Below are 20,820 nucleotides of genomic sequence, written 5' to 3' on the forward strand. Positions count from 1 at the left end.
AGTTTATTGCCACAATTGCTACTTTCAAGTCTCTTCAATACAGCATGATGTTCATTTTGTAAATTATGGTCCCAGTTATTTAAAAAATATATATAAAGCAGAGGAAAGGGAGTGGTAACACGCCAACCTGTCAATCAGGACAGAGCCTAAGCAATGCGTAGCTACCGCTAGTTAATTGGTAATGAAAAGTTTGCAGAAAGTGTTGGGAAGGATACTTTCAAAACGTATTCCATTACAGAATACAGAATACATGCCCAAAAATGTAATTAGTGACGTATTCCGTTACGTTACTCACTCTGAGTAACGCATTCTGAATATGGATTACATCCACATTGGATTGCATTTTATAAGTGTAGGAATGCGGCCATCAAATACATGCCTATTCTGGTGTGTTCTTCTGTTTCAACTGGCTGAATGTGTACATGAACAAGCACACAGACTTTTGTATTTGTAGTCCTGAACTGCATAGCCTACTACAAAAATCTAATCGCAGTCTTGCTACCACAAGCTAATTTTAGCTAACGTTAGCTAGCATGTCAAACAGGGCTAGTCAGTCTTTCAACGGCTCTGGGGATAGTAAATTGGCACAAAGAAGAATGTAAATTCACAAAATTCCTGCTCTGGCTCTGTTGTGCCGGTTCCAGCTCCATCTCTACCTCTATTAGCAATCACACAAAAAGCTAATTTTTTTAGTTTCATATTGGGGCTTCTGGGAAATGCATGGAGTTGCCTTAATTTATTTAGATAAGGAATAAACTTGTGAAACAGAATTGTCATGTCATCCATTGATTTCAACAATGTAATTGTTTTCTAAATACTAGGGATGAGCGAGTACAGCATTATCTCTATCTGTATCTGTATCTGTTTACCACATGAATTATCTGTATCCGTATCTGTACTCGGACTGGGCGGGGCCTAACCCGGAAGTGGACAGAATTTAACCCGGAAGTGGGTCGGGTTGTCTTGAAATGGGCGGGGCTTTTACCAGTATGTTATTTAAGCATGCATTTGATATGAGTTGATAAGAAATTGTTATATTTATTGCTGATTAGAAAACTATTTACATGACAGCCTCGAGCTTCAGATCAATGGTGTTGTCATGGTAACAAACAAACTATATACACAACAAGCTTTGCAACAATGAATACAACACATGCAGTTTCAATTATGTAAAATTAAATAAACAAGAGTTTTCATACTCAATATAACTTTCTTTTTTTAACTTTTAATTTTTTTTTATGATCAGTGTGATTTTCGTTTTTGGTTCTTTTTTATTTCCACACCAGGTATGTGTGAGTGTGAGTGTGTGCATGTGTTGTGTGTGTGGTGAGAGAGAGAGTAAGAGGGAGACACAGAGAGAGAGAGAGAAAGAGAGAGAGGGGGCGGGGGAGGCAGATGCTGTTTCTCAGATCTGCATTGACTTTAATGAAGCCAGCTGACGGTTAAAAAAAATATATATATCTCCGACGGCAGGCGCAACGGGAGTTGCATTTAAACCAAGCAGAATGTCTGAAACCCCACGTTTACCGGAAACCAACTGGCTGTGACTATCACAAAACGCAGCGCGGTCAGCTGAGGAGTTGTATTCAATCCGAGCACAGATATTGACTTGTGTTACTCGTATAATACTTGTACTCGGCAAAAGTGCTTTATCTGTACCGGATACTCATTTCAGCCGAGTACTTGGCTCATCCCTACTAAATACCAAGTATTTTAATTGTAACTGTAATGGAATACACAACCGTTACTCCACAACACTGTTTGCAGATGTTCTGTGTGCATGCAGATGAATGGCGCCAGAACCCGGAGGTTGGCGTTTTCCTGCTGGTAAATCTCCACTGTGGGTTGTACTTTCTTGCACAGTATTAAACTGGTTTGAATCCTACTTAAAAAACAGGGTTTAACTTGTGTCTACAGGTAATTACACATCAGAGCAAACAAATATGACAAGCGGAGTTCCCCAAGGCTCCATTCTGGGGCCTCTTCTTTTTAACATCTACATGCTTCCACTGGCTCAGAATCTAAAACATTTATTACTATAATTATGCAGAAGACACAAACATAACCTTCATCACCAGGGGACTATTGTCCAACACAAACAGTGAGTAAGTGTATCGCACAAATAATAATAATATTAATAAATTGAATTTGTATAGCGCTTTTCCCAAGCTCAAAGTTGCTTTACAGAGTAGATGATAATAAAAAAAACTAAGGATAGGCAGAACATAAGAGATGGGTCTTCAGACGGGACTGAAAAATGGTGAGGGACTCAGAGATGCGGATCTCATGGGGGAGGGAGTTCCAGAGCCTGGGAGCTCCCCTGGAAAAGGCTCTGTCCCCAAAACTGCGGAGCTTTGACTTGGGGACGTGAGGAGACCGGCTGAGGTGGATCTGAGGGACCAGTGAAGGCTGGTAGGGGGAGAGGAGGGCAGTGAGGTATGACGGGACAAGGTGGTGTATGGCTTTGTAGGTAAGGACCAGGATTTTGTAAGTGATTCGGTGAGAAAAGGGAAGCCAGTGCAGCTGTTTTAGGACCGGAGTGATGTGGTGCCAGGATATGGAGTGGGTGATGAGTCGTGCGGCTGAGTTCTGAACCAGTTGGAGCCTTTTAATGGAGGTGGAGCTGATGCCGAGGAGTAGTGAGTTGCAATAGTCGAGTTGTGAGGAGATTAAGGCATGAATAAGTCTTTCGGCAGCAGAGGGAGTGAGTGAGGGTCTGATTTTGGCAATATTTTGAAGGTGAAAGAAGGAGGTTTTGATGACTTGACGGATGGGAGGCTCAAGGGAGAGGGTTGAATCAAAAATCACACCAAGGTTGCAGGCATGGGGAGATGGGAAGACGATGGTGCCGTCAATGGTGAGAGTGGGGTTATTGGCTTTGTTGAGAGTGGATTTGGAGCCTATGAGGAGGAATTCTGTTTTATTGCTGTTTAGTTTGAGGAAGTTGTGGTGCATCCAGGTTTTGATCGCTGACAGACAGGAGTTGATGTGGGAGAGGGGGGGATTGTGTGGGGAGTTGGTGCTAAGGTAGATCTGGGTGTTATCGGCAAAACAGTGAAAGTTCAGGTTGAAATGGCGGAGTATCTGACCAAGGGGGAGGATGTAGATGATGAAAAGAAGGGGGCCGAGTATGGAGCCTTGGGGAACGCCTTGGGTGACTGAGGCAGTAGCAGAGGTGTGGTTATGAAGGGAGATGAAATGAGATCTGTCAGAAAGGTAGGAACGGAGCCAGGTGAGTGCAGTACCTTTGATACCAAGGTCTTTGAGTCTGGTGAGCAGGATGTTATGGCTCACAGTATCAAAGGCTGCACTCAGGTCAAGAAGAATAAGGATGTTGAGGGAACCGGTGTCAGCAGAAGTGAGTAGGTCATTGAGGAATTTAAGCAGAGCAGTTTCTGTGCTGTGGAAGGGGCGAAAACCAGATTGGAAGGGTTCAAATTGGTTATTGGCAAGGATATGAGTTTGTAATTGTGAGGCACTATACGTTCAAGGGTTTTAGACGGAAAGGGGAGGTTGGATATAGGGCGGTAGTCATTAAAGGAAGAGGGATCCAGACCAGGTTTTTTAAGGAGTGGGGTGACAGCAGCGGTTTTGAAAGCAGAGGGGACAATTCCAAGGGACAGAAAGGAGTTGAAGAGGTCAGTGAGGTAGGGGGAGAGGATGGGGAGGCATAACTTCAAGAGAGGAGTAGGTAGGTAGTCCAGTGAGCAGGTAGTGGGTTTGGAAGAGCTGATGAGTTTAGAGATATCAGGGGTGGTGACCAGGACAAATCAAATCAATTATCTCCTTAAATCTGTCTAATCAATTAGATGTACCAGAACCTTCATCAGTTAAACCAATACAAAACTGAGATATTTGTTTTTGGTGCTTATAAAGCACTTAAAGGTTTAGGGACAAAATACATTTCTGATTTGCTGCTACATTATTAGCCATCCAGACCTCTCAGGGCATCTGGGACAGGTCTGATTTCTGTCTGCAGAGTCAGAACTAAACATGGAGAAGCATATGTTCAGTTTTTATTTGGAATAAACTCTCAGAAAACTGCAGGTCAGCTGCAGCTCTCATTTTGTGAACGTCTGAAAAGTTTCCTTTTTTATTCTGCCTTTTTTAAATCAAATAATTGTTTATTTCTTCACACTGCACAGTAACTTTTATTCATGTATTCTCTAGGAATGTTTTTTTTGCCTTGTTATTGAAATATGCTATATAAATAAAGCTGCCTTGCCTTTGTCTATCTATCCATCTAGCCATCCACCAGCCACCATCTATTCATCTATTTATTATACAGTCATGAGTACAACATGCTCACAGAGGGAATCAATACCACTCCACCCAGCAGCACCCTCAATTTGCCCTGAAATAGAGTGTTGTTGGGGTGTCAAAGGATCACACTCCCTATAGCCTACTCTCATATTGTAGACACACACACACACATGCATGCATACACCCAGTCAGAGTACACTTAGACAAAGACCACAATGCACAAAGGTGATGCAGTGACAGATGCTCCTGTCACATACTTAGCATATCTCCACCCCAAAAATAGTGCAACTGCAGGAGCTGGTCTGACTCTTTCACTCCACGGAAATCAGCACTCCCATTCATAACTCATTAATTTTGCTGAATAGCAGCTCTTAAACCACAATCATTCACCCAATATTTATCTAATCTGACCAAATATTATAATTAATGCCCTTGTCTCTTCTCTCTCCTTCAGGCCAATATATTCCCCTCATCTTCCTCCCTCCCACCCTCTCTAACCTCTCAGTGCCAAGTTCACAGATAGAGAGAAAGTACTTCCTGTGAGAGGCCGGGCCGGTTGCCAGAGAGACTGATCCACCAATCTGACACGTTAATGAGATCCTGGCCCATAGAACTGGGGTGTCATGCCTCCTCTGCTGCAGCATCAGCCCTGCCATGACCTGCAACACATACACACACACACACACACACACACACACACACACACACACACACGTATGCATACACACACGCGCGCACACACACACACACACACACACAATCTTCACTCATATGTCTAATTTTTTCACATGCACCCACACACACAAAAATATAAGAATAGATTTATCAGAGTTCTACTTTCCACACACACACACACACACACACACACACACACAAACCACACACACACACACACACACCACACCCCACACAACTTTGAGAGGGGGGTTCAGCTCCTTAAATCTGTCTAATTAAAACACCAAATCCCTCTTCTCCCCTCACCCACCAACCCAATCCTCACTTCCCAGCCACACACACTCACACCCCACCCCCCTCCATCCCCACTGCCACCACCCCCAATTCCACAGGAGAAATGATTATTAGGAATTTAATGGGGGAACGTTTCCCATCCCACACCATCTGGGGCTTGGGAATGGCACAAAATTTGAGGATGCTTGCCGACGTGGCGGGGAACATTATTTTCTTTTTTTCTTTTTTTTTACTGGTGCTCAGATTTTCAGAGATTGCAGGAAAAAGGCTCCTGATTACAATAACTTACCATAATACATTAAAAAGAAATACATGTAAAGAAGCATTCGTGTTTATTTTTCTTTTAAAGGTGATTGCACAAAACTTTTATCAACTTCTGAGGTTATTGTTGTCTTTCTGCAATGCATTCTTATAGAAACACAATGTTTCTTTGGCACTAATTAGGACACTAAATCTCAGATTGCAAATAAACCTCTATACAATATGTCCCCTAGTCCTGTCCTTAACTTCCCACACAGAGCCGGGCCATATGCTCCCTCTCTCCCTCACTCTCTCTTTGCAGCTTAATGAGCTGCATGAGTGTAGGGGTACGTGTACACGTTTGACCCCGTGCTAAATTGCTGTACGGCGCCTTGTGGACCCTTTGGGCGTGAAACAAAGATCCCCCCCCCCCACTTAACTCCTCCTCATCTTCTTCAGCATCTCTGTGAGGCCCCAAGAGGGATTTGAATCCCCTCCGACAAACACTCACCTGCATACATATTTGCATGCACACACACACACACACACACACACACACACACACACACACACACACACACCACAACACACACACACCACACACACACACACACACGACATGGGAAGGCTGAAGAGGTGATGTTAGGGCCCTGTATGGACTTTCAGTGGCCCGGTCTTTCAGTTTTATGGTGATACAGAGGTAGAGACGAGTGAGGGAATGAAGACAGTTATGTCTAAATCAACAGGATATATGCTAAAACAATTTGAAATTCTTTGCACTTGCAGCCACAGAAGAGGAAAATGAGATGTGGGGAAATTTACGTGGTAGTTTCTGATCTCTAAAACTGATTAATTTATTCATTAGGCTTACTTTGTGTTTCCTGATTTTCCTTTTGTTGTTGCTGTTTGAACTCTCCACAATTAAATTAGTTCAAATGTTTGCAAAGCTTTTGTATTAATGTTGTGTTCCACTATAAAAGCAAATGTGATTGTAGGATTTTACATTAGACACTAGTAGGCTACAGCCCTTAAATTTCACTCTACAAAAAAGTAAAGCAACAAAAATTTCATGATGATTTTCATTGATGTGCGGTCTCATTAGTTCAACTCCGACAGAATAGTGTACATGCTGAAATAGGTTCACTATCATAAGTGGCTTGCCAGCAACTGAAAAAACCCAATGTGTTTGTCAGTGGCAAATAGTGGCATAGGCTTCATTTGTTTGTATCTCACCTCTCTCTAAAGTAGCCTACAGTCAAATATGCAGGCCTCTTCTCAAACTCAGTGGTTTTCCTATAGATCACACATTTATCATCTCCTTCAAATTCCGTTATCCAAATACATCATTTAAAAAAGACAGAGTTAAATAATGACAGATTCTATAAGATATTTTTTTTTGTCCTTAGAGTTTTTTTGCTATTGTTAACTTTAATTTCAGTCATACAGGTGGCTACTTCAACTATCAGAATTTCAGTCACAACTTAAGCCTGTATTTGTTTTTTCTTTAAGCATTGCTTCACATAGACATGAGCTTTTCTGCTGTGTTGTTTTAGAATTAATTTATTAATTAGGGATACATTGAAACATTAGACTTGGACACTAGTTTAGTACCTAAGCCAAATGTTTAACAGCGTTTGTCCCGTGTGTCGCCGCAGTGAACAAGGTGAACTTTGTGCACTATCTCACCGTCGTCAATGATCGGAGTCTGGATCAAATATAATTTAGTGGTTTTCACCAGGTTTTATTGATGATAGGCCTAATGAAGAAGAAATCCATGTTTTTAAAAGTGAAACACAATCAAATTAGTTAAAGTGTAAACCAGTTCATTCAGCCCGTGATTATTAACACCGATATAAACACAACCTAATTACTTTATTATTTCATTTCATTAACATCGGCTTGATCTTTCTTCCACTTATTATATGGAATTATAGTCGGTTTGTAAAACCGCGAGTAAAATAAATAAATATAGTGCGTACCTCTGGCTGACATCCAACACCTTGTGGGCATATTTATCACAAATCAGCCATCTGATTAACTGGAATTTGAACAAATGATATAGACAAGCCTCTCATATAAAGAATTTCAAAACTATTTTTGCGTTAAATTTGCGTAACTTCACAGATTTATATTTTAACTTTAACTGTTTAATTAAAAAAAACAATTTAAGGGAAGTTAAAACATTTGTATCTTTATAGAAAATAATTGATTCAAATGCATTCTTACGGTTTGAGACCTAACATGTTGTAAAAATAAAAGTGATACATCCATCTATGTTGCTATTTTACAAAAGGCCTTACTGTGTCACCCATCACTCAAAGGGTATGCAAGATGACACTCACTTTCTCAAAAAATAAATAGGCTAAATAAAATTACGCTTGGAGCGTTTTTTATCTCAATTTATTAATCATTAATTTTTTTATTCGCGGGTCCTGCCTTCCTGCTGTCGATCATTTTCACAGAAAGCTGAAAAGCTTCAACGTAAAGCCTCTCACAGCCTCTTCATTTTTATTGGGACGAACACATCACAGAACATTAACACATTACTTCACGAATATTTCGATCCATAACGAGTGTGTGTGTGTGTGGTGTGTGTGTGTGTGTGTGGTGTGTGTGTGTGTGTGTACACGTGTGTGTGTGTGTTTGTGTGTACACGTGTGTGTTAAAAATGAAGAACACCATCCAATAATCATTCATCATTCGGTTAAAGTTACAAAAGCAACATAATTTATGAGAGTACAGCCGCCAACATTGTGCAGCAATACATGAAGTGCATTACAGCTGCTCTTCAGCAGGAACAAGGAAGTGTAAAAAGTTCACATCAAACTATCCAAAACTGTCATTTCGTTGCATATTGATGGTCATCGTCTCTTTTTTAAGGCATGTTGTTCGCATTTATATCATTTTGAAACACTGTGGTCACCTCACACAAAATGAGTTTCCTTTCAGCTGCAGTGAAATATACAACAATGCAACATCAACAAACTGTTATTGTATGGGAATTCACATGAAAAGGTACACAATATTTTTTACAATATTTTAATGATATATTATCCACATTAAAATTGACGGACTTTTAATAAATAAGCTTAAATAAATAAATAAATACAATAATAATTTATATTCACCTCGTTACCACACTATTTACTCCAACTACAAATGCATTTAGTTTTTAAACGTACTTTCCCCAAAACTTCCTGTATGACATTATCATCATCAGGCTCCTAAACACGTGCACAATTCCAAACTGTCTTTTTTCTTTAACCAATTTTGTCATCATTTTAATTAGATATTAGATTATGAAAAACGCCTTGTGGGATGTAATAGACACATAGGTTTCTTTTTTATAAGCAAAGATTGGATTTGGCTGCCTTGCATAGCTCAATTGACCTTTATTGCTAACAAACTGAATTTCTGAACTCCAATCATGGCTCAGCAAACTTCCCTGATGAGGTGGAATGCTCTAGATTCTTCTTCCCCGGTTGTTTCATTTAGCTGATTTTATTTCGCCAGGTAAATCATTTTGTTGACTGCTGTGATCTAATTAAATGAGCAGAAAATTCAATCATATTAATATCAGCTTTAAATAACCCATATCACGACCGACATCTGCAGTACAGCCATTAACAAACACATATAACGCACACTCATTTGCTCGAAACCTGCATCTTTAACGAATTAAGCCTACTCTACATTTGTGGTCTTCCAACAATGTCGCAGTGAGCCATTCAATCTTAGTTTTCTTTAAATGAATCAGAGAATATGCCTCCAGATTAAAATCATTTCATTTGTTTCAAAAGCAAAAGCGTTCTTGTGTCTTTTTTCTGCCTTATATTGACACATGATTTGAGATCAAGTTAAATCCTCATATCTCATTTGCAGACTTTTACCATGTTTAAAAAAGAAAAACACGACTGAACATTCAACAGATAATGTTGAAATTGGCATTTTTGCAGTGCATCAGCGTGTCTGGAGTACATTTCTTTCCACTCTCAACTTCTGCGGGGGCGGGGGGGAGGGGGGGATTGCATTGCTTCTGAAACTTGAAGTTTGTCCAGCTGATTGATTAATTGTGGAAAGAGCCATTAACTTCCCCTTGTGCTTGGAAGGACTGGCTGCGGACGTGCAGATCGTAGGGGAAACGGCCCTCTGGGGAGACCCGGTACATGGAGTTGTGCCCAAGAGCCGTGCGCCCTGGCGCAGTGCAGTAGCGCATGCCATAGTGGCTGCTTTTGCCGTAATCTGGAGGATCGTCGTGTTTTAGAGAGAAAATCCCGTTGAAGTTCATCGGGGGGCTCAGCTGGCCGTCGAAATGCGGACTCCCGCCCTCTGGAGAAGGGTTCTCGTAGTAGGGCTCGTACGGGCCGCTGTAGCTGTAGTGTCTGAACGGCTTGGCGCTGCTGTCCAGGTTGCTCCCGCTGTGACTGGGGGGCGTGTTCATATCTGAGCCGGGGTACGAGTACATGGCATCGTAGGGCGATCTGCCAGAGAACATGACCTCCCCGTTGTGGTCTGTGAGGAAATTCCTCGCGTTCAGTTGCAAACAACCGGCCACCAAGTTGGTTGTTGGCTGAGATAATCCTTTGCACAAAGTCTGCACGAAAGCGAGGAGGTCCGGCCTCTTCCCAGCGCTCAGAGTCTCTGACAGGGCCCAGATGTAATTTTTAGCCAGTCTAAGGGTCTCAATCTTTGACAGTTTTTGAGTTTTTGAGTAGCACGGCACAACTTTGCGCAGGCTCTCCAATGCGTCGTTCAAGCTGTGCATCCGGGTGCGCTCTCGGGCGTTTGCTTCATGGCGCCGTACTTTGGATCTGTCCATCTCCTTACCGGGCCTCTTTTTTCGCGGGCCGCGCTTTTTGGGAAGCCCGTTGTCATCGTCCTCCCTTTCGTCCTCATCTCTGTCAGAGATCTCGTCCTCGGCCTCCCTCATCTCTGAATTGGACCTGTCTCGGTCGTGTTGTCGCTCCTTCTCCAGGCTCTCAGGTAAGTTTTCACGGGGATAATTGGCACCAAATCGCGGCTCACACATCATATGAGGTTCCTCAAATGGCAGTGTCAACATATTTCCTGGAAGATCAAAGTCAAACTATGAGGACAGAGTACAACACTGAAGTCTTTTGAAGCTTGTCAGTTAATTACCTTGTGATTGGGCCGCCCAAGAGGAAGAGGAACAAATTGGCAACCAAGGCCAATGTCACAGCTGGCTACCTTTTCAAAGACACCCAACTTCATTGTCTTTGGATTTGTGGAAAAATAACCTTAATTGTTTCAAGTCTTGTATAACATGATATTTGTTGATAATAGGCTACACGCTATATAATAGCCTATTGTTTTTTTCGCCAAAGTGCAGCACAAAATACACGTTTAAAATCAATAAACGCAAAATCTCAAAGTCAAAACGTTAATAAGTTATATAATAATAATAACAATAATAATAATACTAACCTCTGATCAGCGTGCACCTTGCATGTTCCCAAATAGCTCTTCGGAATCTGCGCTGCAGCTTCTTCTCTTGCAAATCACAAATTAAAGGAAAAAAGCTTAAACCGTGCACACTCTTGCTGTGTTGTGCTCTTCTTCCTTTCTCCTCCTCTCTCTCTCTCTCTCTCTCTCTCTCTGCCCTTCCCTCTCTCTTTGAGGAATGACACTCATGCCAACAGCGGGTACCCATGCCATCTGCCGCTGACGTCTTGTGGCAGCCGAGACCACGTGTTCAGTGTCCCATGGGACCTCCGTTCCTACCGATCATCTGGCAGATCCAGTAATGGGCACCGGGAGGCCCGCGTTTACCGTCAAAAACACAGACCGGAGAGGGATAACAATATAATATATCTGCATCTCCCCTTGTAAGAAAGATGAATTACTGTCATTTTATGTGGAAAAAAAAACGAGGAACGTATGAGTTTGTAGGCATCCTCAACAGGTGAGACAGAAAGACAGACAGAGACAGACAGACAGACAGACAGACAGATAGATTAAACAGGAGAATCGAACTGGCAGTTTTAAATAATCCCAGGTTTATTCTATTTAATGAAAGACAATGAGAAACAGGGACGTTAAAAAGCCTTAATTCAAAACATATGAGAGATGGAGCAAACCTCAACTTTTTTTTCTTTTCATAAAAAACGAATGTTGCTAGGGCTGCAGCTACCAAGTATTTTAATAATCGAGTATTCTACCAATTATTCCATTGATTAATCAAAGAATCGGATAAGAAATGCTTTTGTTTTATTGGAGAGCCATAATATACAATAGTTTAGTTTAATTTTCGGAAATGACAACATTTGTATTGCCTCCATTGCTTGCAATATCCTATCTCAGAAAACTAAACATGAAGTGCGTTTAAGTGCCATATTACATTGTTTCTGAAATGCATAACAAGGTCAAACTAAAGCACACATTATACAATTACCTTAAGTTGTGCAACTTAACTTTTAAACTATTAAAACTACAAGTTGCAACCTGAGACTGATCTGTATATAGACATAGCCTATATGTTAATATTAGTTAGACTCAACCTATTTTCACTTATATATTTGAAGACAATGTCACACAGCTCTGTTACACTTATGCTATAGATCGTTGATCCTCTGTTTCTCCATGAAGAGGGTGAGAGAGAGTGGTGTGCAACAATCAGCTGTTTTTCCGAAGGATTTGTCAACAACTCGGCTCTTTAGATCAAAATGTGGTCACCACTACGTTTCCTTGTCTTTAATTTTGGTAGTTTTGTTTGGTGTAGTTTTGTCGTCCATACAACTCAAGTTAGACTTGATGTTTTCTGTTGAGATGCTAAAGCATTGACGTTGGGCTATTTTTGTGGTAAGCTAGTTTGATTTTGCAGTAGCCACTGTACAGAGTTTTCGTTTTAATTACGTTTGAAATGATTCCAAATTCAAAATCCCTGTTGTTTTCTCCAGCCTAATTTCTAATTTTGTAATTAGTTTCATGGCATGTGTCGCAAGCAGAGTCAGCCCGGTGTGCAACAGTAACAATCTTCCGTGCGGAAACACCGTGTGCGTTACAACGTTGGCAACATTAATTAAACGAAGCTTTGAGGAAAATCATTTAAGTAATCGAATTATTCGAGTTACTCGAGGAATCGTTAAATGCTGCTTTGTTCAGTTTTGACCCTGTTTCTATTTTGGTCCTAAACCATGGTCCTGAATTGTATTCATTCAAGAATTTTCACATGCATACAAATCTAGGAATGTAGAAGTGTAATATATTCGCAGTTAGACAGTCGCAGTTTGCAGTCAGTATAAATCCTGTGAAGGTCTTTTAAAAAAGACCTGCCCTAAAGCTCAAATCAAGATAATGTAATGAATTTAATGAAATAAATGCGTTTCTGACCGAAAGTTGCAAATGGACATGTGACCAACAAGATTTAAGTTATACAGTTATCCTATACATAGATACAGATATATGTCTGCCTGTTGACTCTAATGTTCCGTTTTGAGGCCTCTTAAACAGCTCAAAAAACACACCCAACACTGTTTAATCAACTGGACACCTTTATGAGAATTTACATGTTTTTTTTCAACTGACACATTTCTTTGGTTTGAGGTCTCTAATCAAAAAATATTTGGACTTTTAGTACTTGTACTTGCACCTAGTCTATATCCTTGAAGTTCCACTTCTGGTATTGCTCCATTGCCACCGGAAAATCTGCCAGATTTCAGTCATATAGGCTGGATATCCGTTGCCTTGGGCATCCTTTGTGTTGGTATTTTCAACTCCGGTCGATTTATGAGGTTAACCTTTTCTCAGATCTCTGCAGAGTAAATCCAGACAGCTAACTAGACTATCTGTCCAATCTGAGTCTTCTGTTGCACGACTAAAACAACTTTTAAAGCTACACATGTTCCACCAAACAAATGTTCCTTCCAAACTTATTTTGCAGTGTTAGCCTACTGCAGCTTTTCTCCTGTGTACAACACCGCCCAAAACAATTGCAATTGGCTTAAAGAAATGCCAATAAACCGGAGCACGTTTTCCTCCCATCCCAGAATGCTATGTGAAGTAGCCAAACCCTCCTCCAGCGCACTTAGGAGGAGGGTCTGGCAAAGAGTGACCATGCTAAACCAACCTTTCCCATATTCCAATTTAGTAAATTAGTTTGTTCACAAGAGGCCAAACAGGGAGTTGGACCTTTCTTGGCTGCAGCTGTCTAATAATGTTTTTCTAACCTTAACTAAGTACTTGTTATAACCCAAACTATGGTTTTTCCCAAACCCTAACTAAGTCTTAGTTGTGCTTAACCCTAACCAAACTTTAAACATAAGGTTGTCACATCATAAAGATGGGTTCAGATTCAACAATGATTTGTTACCTTTTTTAGGGCCCAAAAAGAATTATGTTGTGTTGATAGAGGTGTCAGATCAGAAAACATTTCTATGTGTTGTTCTGGAGGCGGTTACAAACAACATAGTATGTTGTTTCATTTGAAGGACTGTGGGTTGTTTGGTTGATTTTGCAATAATTAATATACAGCTGTTGGGTTTGTGGGACCTCAAACAGTAAGGAAGTAAAGCTCTCTCGACAAAGCCCAAGGGTTGACAAACTATGTAGTATATTACTATATATAAATTGAGGCTTTTGACTAATGATTATATTTATTATTGTTTAATTTGCAGACAAATTTCTCAATCAATTGTTTGGTCTATAAAATGTCAGAAAACAGTCCCATTTTCCCAAACTTCTTGTTGACGTAACTAAATGTCAAAACATTCCGCTTAAAAGAGAGAAAATCCACACATCTTCACATTGGAAAAGTCAGGGAACCTTTGGCATTTATGTGCAAAAAGCTGACACAAACAATTAATTGATTATTGAAATAGTTGCATAAAACATGTCTAACCAATTGTCTAATCGTTGCAGCTCTATATTACAAATTCCAGCAGGCACCTCACATGCAGAGGATGATGTGATACCAGGGGGGCGTGCATAGTGTGGGTACCTCAGGACTGTAGACATTAAGTACACCCCGTGGAAAAGGCCCAGTGGCACACTGCCAAATCCACACTGGGGCACAGCTGGCACTCGATATGGGTATATGCACTTCTCAGTTATGTGAAACACACACAAGCGCGCACAAATGTATCCCTGTGAATGACCTTGTTGCAAGGAGAATCAATTAAAGTGAAATATCAATCTCTCTGTATTGGCCATTATAAGACATTGATCAGCAGTAAGGGTCCGGCAGCAGAGTGCCACAGTGTGTTGACCACACCTGACGGTGCTCAGAACATGAAAAATGAACGGCAAAGGTAAAGATTGCAGGTGACAACAATAGCATCATGTTACACACTGGTGGCTGTGCATACACTTAACCACAATGTGTGTGAGACAGAGCACCAAAAGTGTTCACACAAATACAGGCAAGTTTTTGTGAGTGTGCATGTGGACAAACACATACAGCACATGAGCACACCCCCCCCCCCAAAAAAGAGAACAAAAAAAAAAAACCTGCCTTCCCCATAAAATGCCTCAGCTGGTCTGCTGATCGTTCTGGTCCAGCACACACACACACAAGCATCTGATGAGTCAAACTCCCCATCTCAGACTAATCAGTTGACTGCACTAATTGCAAATGCAAATATGCAAATTTATATTAATTAATTACTCCACTAATTAGTTCTCTTGTCTTTTCAGGTAATAAATCATGGTGTGGTTGAGAGGGAAAGAGAGAGACATGGCAGTGATCTTTTGTCTGCTAGAAATCCTCCTTTCAATCCTGAATCTAATCTTGTTATGGTGTTTTTAGGACGGTTTTCATTTAAAACTGTTCTCCACTAAGACTGACTTTTTTTCCTTTTCTTACAGCAGTCCTAACCTAGTTGATTATTTCAATTGATATTTTAAGTGTGGAAGCATTGTAATTAGAGAGGTATAACAAATAGCAGAGGTTGTTAGATCAGGGTGTCTCGCTGACAGTTCTTGCCTGTCAGCTCTTTTAATTATCACATTATCAGCTTTTATAGGCACGGTGCGTGGTGTTGAGCTGCAAATGAAGGCACCACTGATCGCACGCTGAGTTGCAAGCGTTTCTCAATTGATGTCAGCAGTTAAAGAGAGTTTGTGTCTGGATGATGAGTACGTTGTGAAGTGGTTGAGCATACGGACTTCAGACATAACACGGGAAACTGTCAACTTCTAGTAGTTCTCTGATGATACAGCCATCAGTACATGTGCATCAGAAGGGAACAAACAGGAATACAGGGAGGTCATCAAGGACTTCAACCACCTTCCCCTGAACGTCGAAAGAGATGGTAATAGACTTCCGCAGAAAGACACCCCAGACTTCACCGGTGAACATCCAGGGATGTTATATAGAGACAGTGTGAGCGTACAAATACTATACAGTGGGAGCGTATTCACCTCAACAATAAACTGGACTGGTCAGACAACACTGATGTCCTGTATAAAAATGGCTGAGGTCCTTGGGAGGTCATTTGGACGTTGCAGGACACTGTTGAGAACATTTTATGACACATGTGGCATCTGCAATCGTCTACGCAGCAATTCACTGGGGAGGTGGAAGCATGGAGAGGAATGGAAAAAGACTCAATAAAGTGGTTAAGAGGGCTAGCTCTGTCTCGGACCTCCCTCTTGATTCCATAGAGGAGGAGGGTGAGAAGAGGATGTGAGCCAAGCTGACGTCAATTATGGACAACACACTCGCATGAGACTGTGGGGGCCTTGAGCAGCTCCTTCAGTAACAGACTGCAACACCAACAGTGTAAGAAAGAGTGCTACTGCAGGTCCTTCGTTGCGACGGCAGTTAGACTTTAACACAAGCATAACATAACACAACATAACACTGCGGTTGTCTGTCACCATCACCCACCACTTACAACATGACAGACTATCCTGTGCAATTTCCTGCTTGTGTCATGTACAAATATAATCATGCTGTAGATATTTATTTTTTTCTAATGCAATGCAATTATCTTGTGCAATTATCCATCATGCACATATCTATAATAGTATGATAATACAAAATCCTTACTGACCAAAAACACACCAACAATCAGTTGGATTTGCTACCCTGACAGGTTAAAGGTGTATATAGCTTTAATATTATTTTAATTTCATTTTTGTCTTGTTTTAATCACGTTTCATTTTAATCATCACTCAGTCACTTTGCTCTCTGACTCTTGAGCTGCAGTAACAAATACATTTCGTGGGATCAGAAAAGTTCTCTTTATCTTTGGTGATACGTGATACGGTCCAAAATCAAAGTCCCTGCAATTTCTTTAGTACAACCCTGTGAGGCAGAACACTCCGAAATGAACTCCAAATGCAAAGCATGTACTTTTTTAATCCTGACACTGACTCGGTAATAAGCCTGCTGTTATTTTCAGTTCCTCAACAATCTAACAACTCTCACTATTTATTTTGCATTGCTTTACGCGGAGGTGCATGCACAAATAACTAAAGCTAAATACGGAAGTGCTTAAGCAGTCCTACATACAAGTGCAAGTAATTTATTTTGAGTACCTAATACACAGATGAATACCTTGGTTGTTGCTATTAAAATTGTTTCAGATTTTTGTTTGCACACTGTAAACCTAATGTTGGCAGATTTATGTCTTTATTTATTACAAAATAGTTCTAAACCTGACATTGTGCTCTTTTGAAACACTAGTTTATTTAAGTTTTAATGTATTTGCTCTATTCCTTTCCCCCTCTTCTTTTATTTAACCAGGAGTCTCATTTCAAGAGAGTTCTGGTATAAGTAGGTAGATTAAATTGTGTTACAAAAATAAAGCACACCATATTACTAGCTTTGTCTCCTTGAAGTGACATACAGTATACTGCTAATTTAGTCTTTTCCAAACAAAACATGACTGCTGCCTGGATTATGTTCAAGTACATGCTATGTTTCCCATTCGGTCGAGGTGGATTGTAGACATAAAAACTGAAAGACTTTTACACTCGAGGCTTCACCTCCCAAGTTACATATTTTGGCACCAAAAGACATTGGTTTAGGTGGAGTGAGTGGGGTTTTGGTTAAATGTTAATAAAGTGAATATGTTGCTTTAAATCACTCTTAACTACCTAAAATGGTCATCACCTAACCTTTAGTTGCTACAAGTAGACATTGTATTACTGTGAGCAAATATAGTAATGCATTTAGTAATAGTAGTGACATAGTGACACAGTCCACAGTGACTCTCTTTACAAAATATCTTCAGAATCAGTCAGTATAATTAAGACAAATTAGAAATCAAGTCGACATTACAGTTCAGTTATTCTGCAAATGATTTAGTCCAAAGCAACTTGCAATAAGTGCATTCAAACCCAAAAGGAACAAGTGCTCAATGTCATCAAGAATTGGATGTCCAGGCTGTCAAGTCACGATTTAAAAACAACCTTGATTCAAAAGGGAAAACATGTTGTTAAAACACTCTTAGTGGACAAGTTTCATCTTGGTTTCAGCAGTGTAGCACATTCAATAACCCCCACCCACCCAACCAAGGCGCACATGCAGCACAGTGAATGTGTAGAGGAGGGCTGAGGATTGTGGGACTGATTACCAGAGGCCAGGTCCTGGACTGGTGTCCTCCAGCTGTGCTGTTCTACCCAATTAGAAGCTCCATATGCTGCCCCACTCAGCTGCTGAGTAGCCACACCTCCCACCCACACAGGTGTGTGTGTGTGTGTGTCTGTGTGTGTGTGTGTGTGTGTGTGTATACAATCAACACAAACACTTTGGTGAGAGGTAAAAACATAGTTTCTCCTGTGCCTAGTCAAATATTTTATATTATACAAAAATATAATCAACTATTAAACAATTCAATTTTGTGTGTTAGTCCACAATACTTTCTTAATCCCAACCCATTTCTTTACACCCAAACAAAGTAACTACTTCTTTGATAAGAAACACACAGGTATTTAGGTGGGTGGCATAGAAGTGCTAATAGTATTAAAATATGGGGACATGAATAATGGATATGTTTTTGAAGATGTATAATGTAAAGATGTTAGTCCCGTTTTCAGACAGAGATGGGATGCAGACGTGAAATGTTGCCGGAGGCACTCGTTTCTTTTTCAAAGCACAATCTGTTCGCGTACATTCAAAGTGGCTGTGGCAATCTGTTGTGGTAGAATGCGACACTTCCATACCCAGAAAGTGATAGGATTAAAAATGTGTCAGATATTAAAAGTCACATCTTTAGTTTTCTATAAGTATTGTATAAAATATATGATTAAACTCACAGCGGAGGTGGTGTCTAACAACAGTGACCTACGGAAACTATATATGTCAAGAAAACATTCATATTCTTTGACATGAGGAACACTGTTGCAGGAAATTCTATGTAATAAAGTTTCAAAAGTGTTTTTGCCATCCACTACTGACTTGCCAATTTCTACGCATTTTTACGCATTCTTAATAGCACCTCTGCTTTTTCCCAAGCATGAAGCCAAGATGATTGACAGGGTTGTAATGTGGTTTTCTCACCTAATCGACACTCTAAGTGTTGATATGATATTTTTCTCAACTGTCCTCAACTCCCCATCGTCTCGCTGTGTTTGAAACTACTTCTCATTCTTAACAAAATGTGGCACGGATAGAGTTTAAGTGTGCGGTGGAAATATATTTGAAAGTTGGTTTAGACTACTTCATTCGCGTTATGGGAAAAACTCTTGACATTAGTTTTGCTGGTACCACAAGGACTACAAATACCAGCATTGTTTGAAATGCTTCTTACCCGCTTATAGCTATAAGTATAGAAGAGCCTTTGATTGGCTTGCCTTACTTTTCTTGTAGGAGAAGTTTAACATTTTGGGAAATACACCTATTTATTTTTTTGCCGAGAGGAAGATGGGAATATCGATACCACTCTATTAGAATGAAGCTACAGCCAGGAGATGGGTAGCTTAGCTTTGAAATTTATTCTCATCCACGGGTTTGCTTGATATCTTACGGAATATTGAAGTTCTTTTTAACATTATGTCACCGGTTAAGTTTAGGCAGCAAAACTACCATTAAGTGAACAGCTTAGTTTAATATGACATTCTATTTAATGCTGTGAAACGACAACTGGTATGTGACCGTCACAATCCAAAACAACTTGTTTAAGATAAGAAATTTTTTTTGTGGTTTGGGTTAAAATAAGTACTTTTGGGACATGAGCACTGGTCCCCCAGGTAAAGTCCTGTTTGGTAAGAAAGTTACTCTTTAAATCGTGTTTCTGAGAAGAAGGTCATATTTATAGGTGAAGAAGTCCATTCCTTCCATATTGTGTCCAAGACTCATAAAGAGGAACGAGGGAATAACAAGGACTTCACACAGGCCCTCATTTATGAAACGTGCGTACGACCTAGAACAGGCATAGGACGGGCGTACGCTGATTTCTACGCAAAGCATGGCATTTATCAATTTGAACGTAAGCATAGGCTGCTGAAATTTTTGAGTCAGTGTGGACTTGCGGTGGAGCATATAATTAGTTTAACAAGAGAAAGAGAAATCATCAGTTGATCACTTATCAGCAATGGCAGATCTGGCTCTTTTAGAAAACCTCTGTGCACTGGTACAACAGTGCACACATACACACACGGGTCACGGTGGAAAGCTCTATCGGATTGATTAAGGGCAGATGGCTCTGTCTTGCATCAGCGGGGGTGACCCTACTATACACGCCAGAAAAAGTCTGCAACATTGTTTTAGCCTGTGGGGTTCTGCACAACATCGCGCAGGAAAACAGGGTGCCATAAATGTAGTGACGGAGCCAGATAACCCAACTCCCAAAAATCAGGGTCCAGCACAGCCCCAACTGGGGCTATACAAAGGAGATAGGGCATTATTCCTAACTTTGGTACACACAATAGTACAAAGGAACCTGAGATGTCAGGATTTCAATCTTCACCTCTGAAAAGTGCTGTTTCTTTGCTGGATTACGTCTCGTCACTTTGTAAATTGTAGGGGCGCAGCCTCAAAACCGAAAAAATATTGGGGCATGATATTTAAATTACCATCGTTTCCAGCCGCCGCATGTGTTGTTTGACCCATCCGCAACCCCGACCAACCAAGCGCGGATTTTTGGCTTTTCAATTCTACTCGCTAACATAATCGTTCTGTGATCACGAAATATGCAAAATTCATTACTTCAAGGTTCGTAATCAACACACGAAAATAACAACATTAACGTGACCAGTATACTTACTTGCTGAGAGTTAAGCCCCTTTCACAAGGCGGGACTGAGCTTTAAGGCGGGACTGATGCGCCCGTAAGCCGCATTGTCATTCTTGTGAAAGTTATGAAGACGCAATGGGAAAGGACGGAGTTGTTGCGTCTTTTACACTAATCACACACTGGAAAGGCGTTAAATAGTGGCAATTCTG

General features: G+C 40.6%; 1 protein-coding gene across 1 annotated transcript; it reads right to left on the reverse strand.

Annotated features, from left to right (window-relative positions):
• Positions 1-8,176: 8,176 nt before the first annotated feature.
• On the reverse strand, positions 8,177-11,148 carry neurod6b (neuronal differentiation 6b). The gene is made up of 2 exons (XM_032530473.1): positions 10,918-11,148; positions 8,177-10,539 (listed from the first exon to the last, which is right to left on the reverse strand). Exons 1-2 carry the CDS (start codon positions 11,141-11,143, stop codon positions 9,539-9,541), a joined length of 1,227 nt encoding a protein of 408 aa, XP_032386364.1. The 5' UTR covers positions 11,144-11,148; the 3' UTR covers positions 8,177-9,538.
• Between the last annotated feature and the right edge of the window lie 9,672 nt (positions 11,149-20,820).

This window comes from Etheostoma spectabile, chromosome 12 (genome assembly GCF_008692095.1).
Source record: "Etheostoma spectabile isolate EspeVRDwgs_2016 chromosome 12, UIUC_Espe_1.0, whole genome shotgun sequence".
NCBI classification, from domain to species: Eukaryota; Metazoa; Chordata; class Actinopteri; order Perciformes; family Percidae; genus Etheostoma; species Etheostoma spectabile.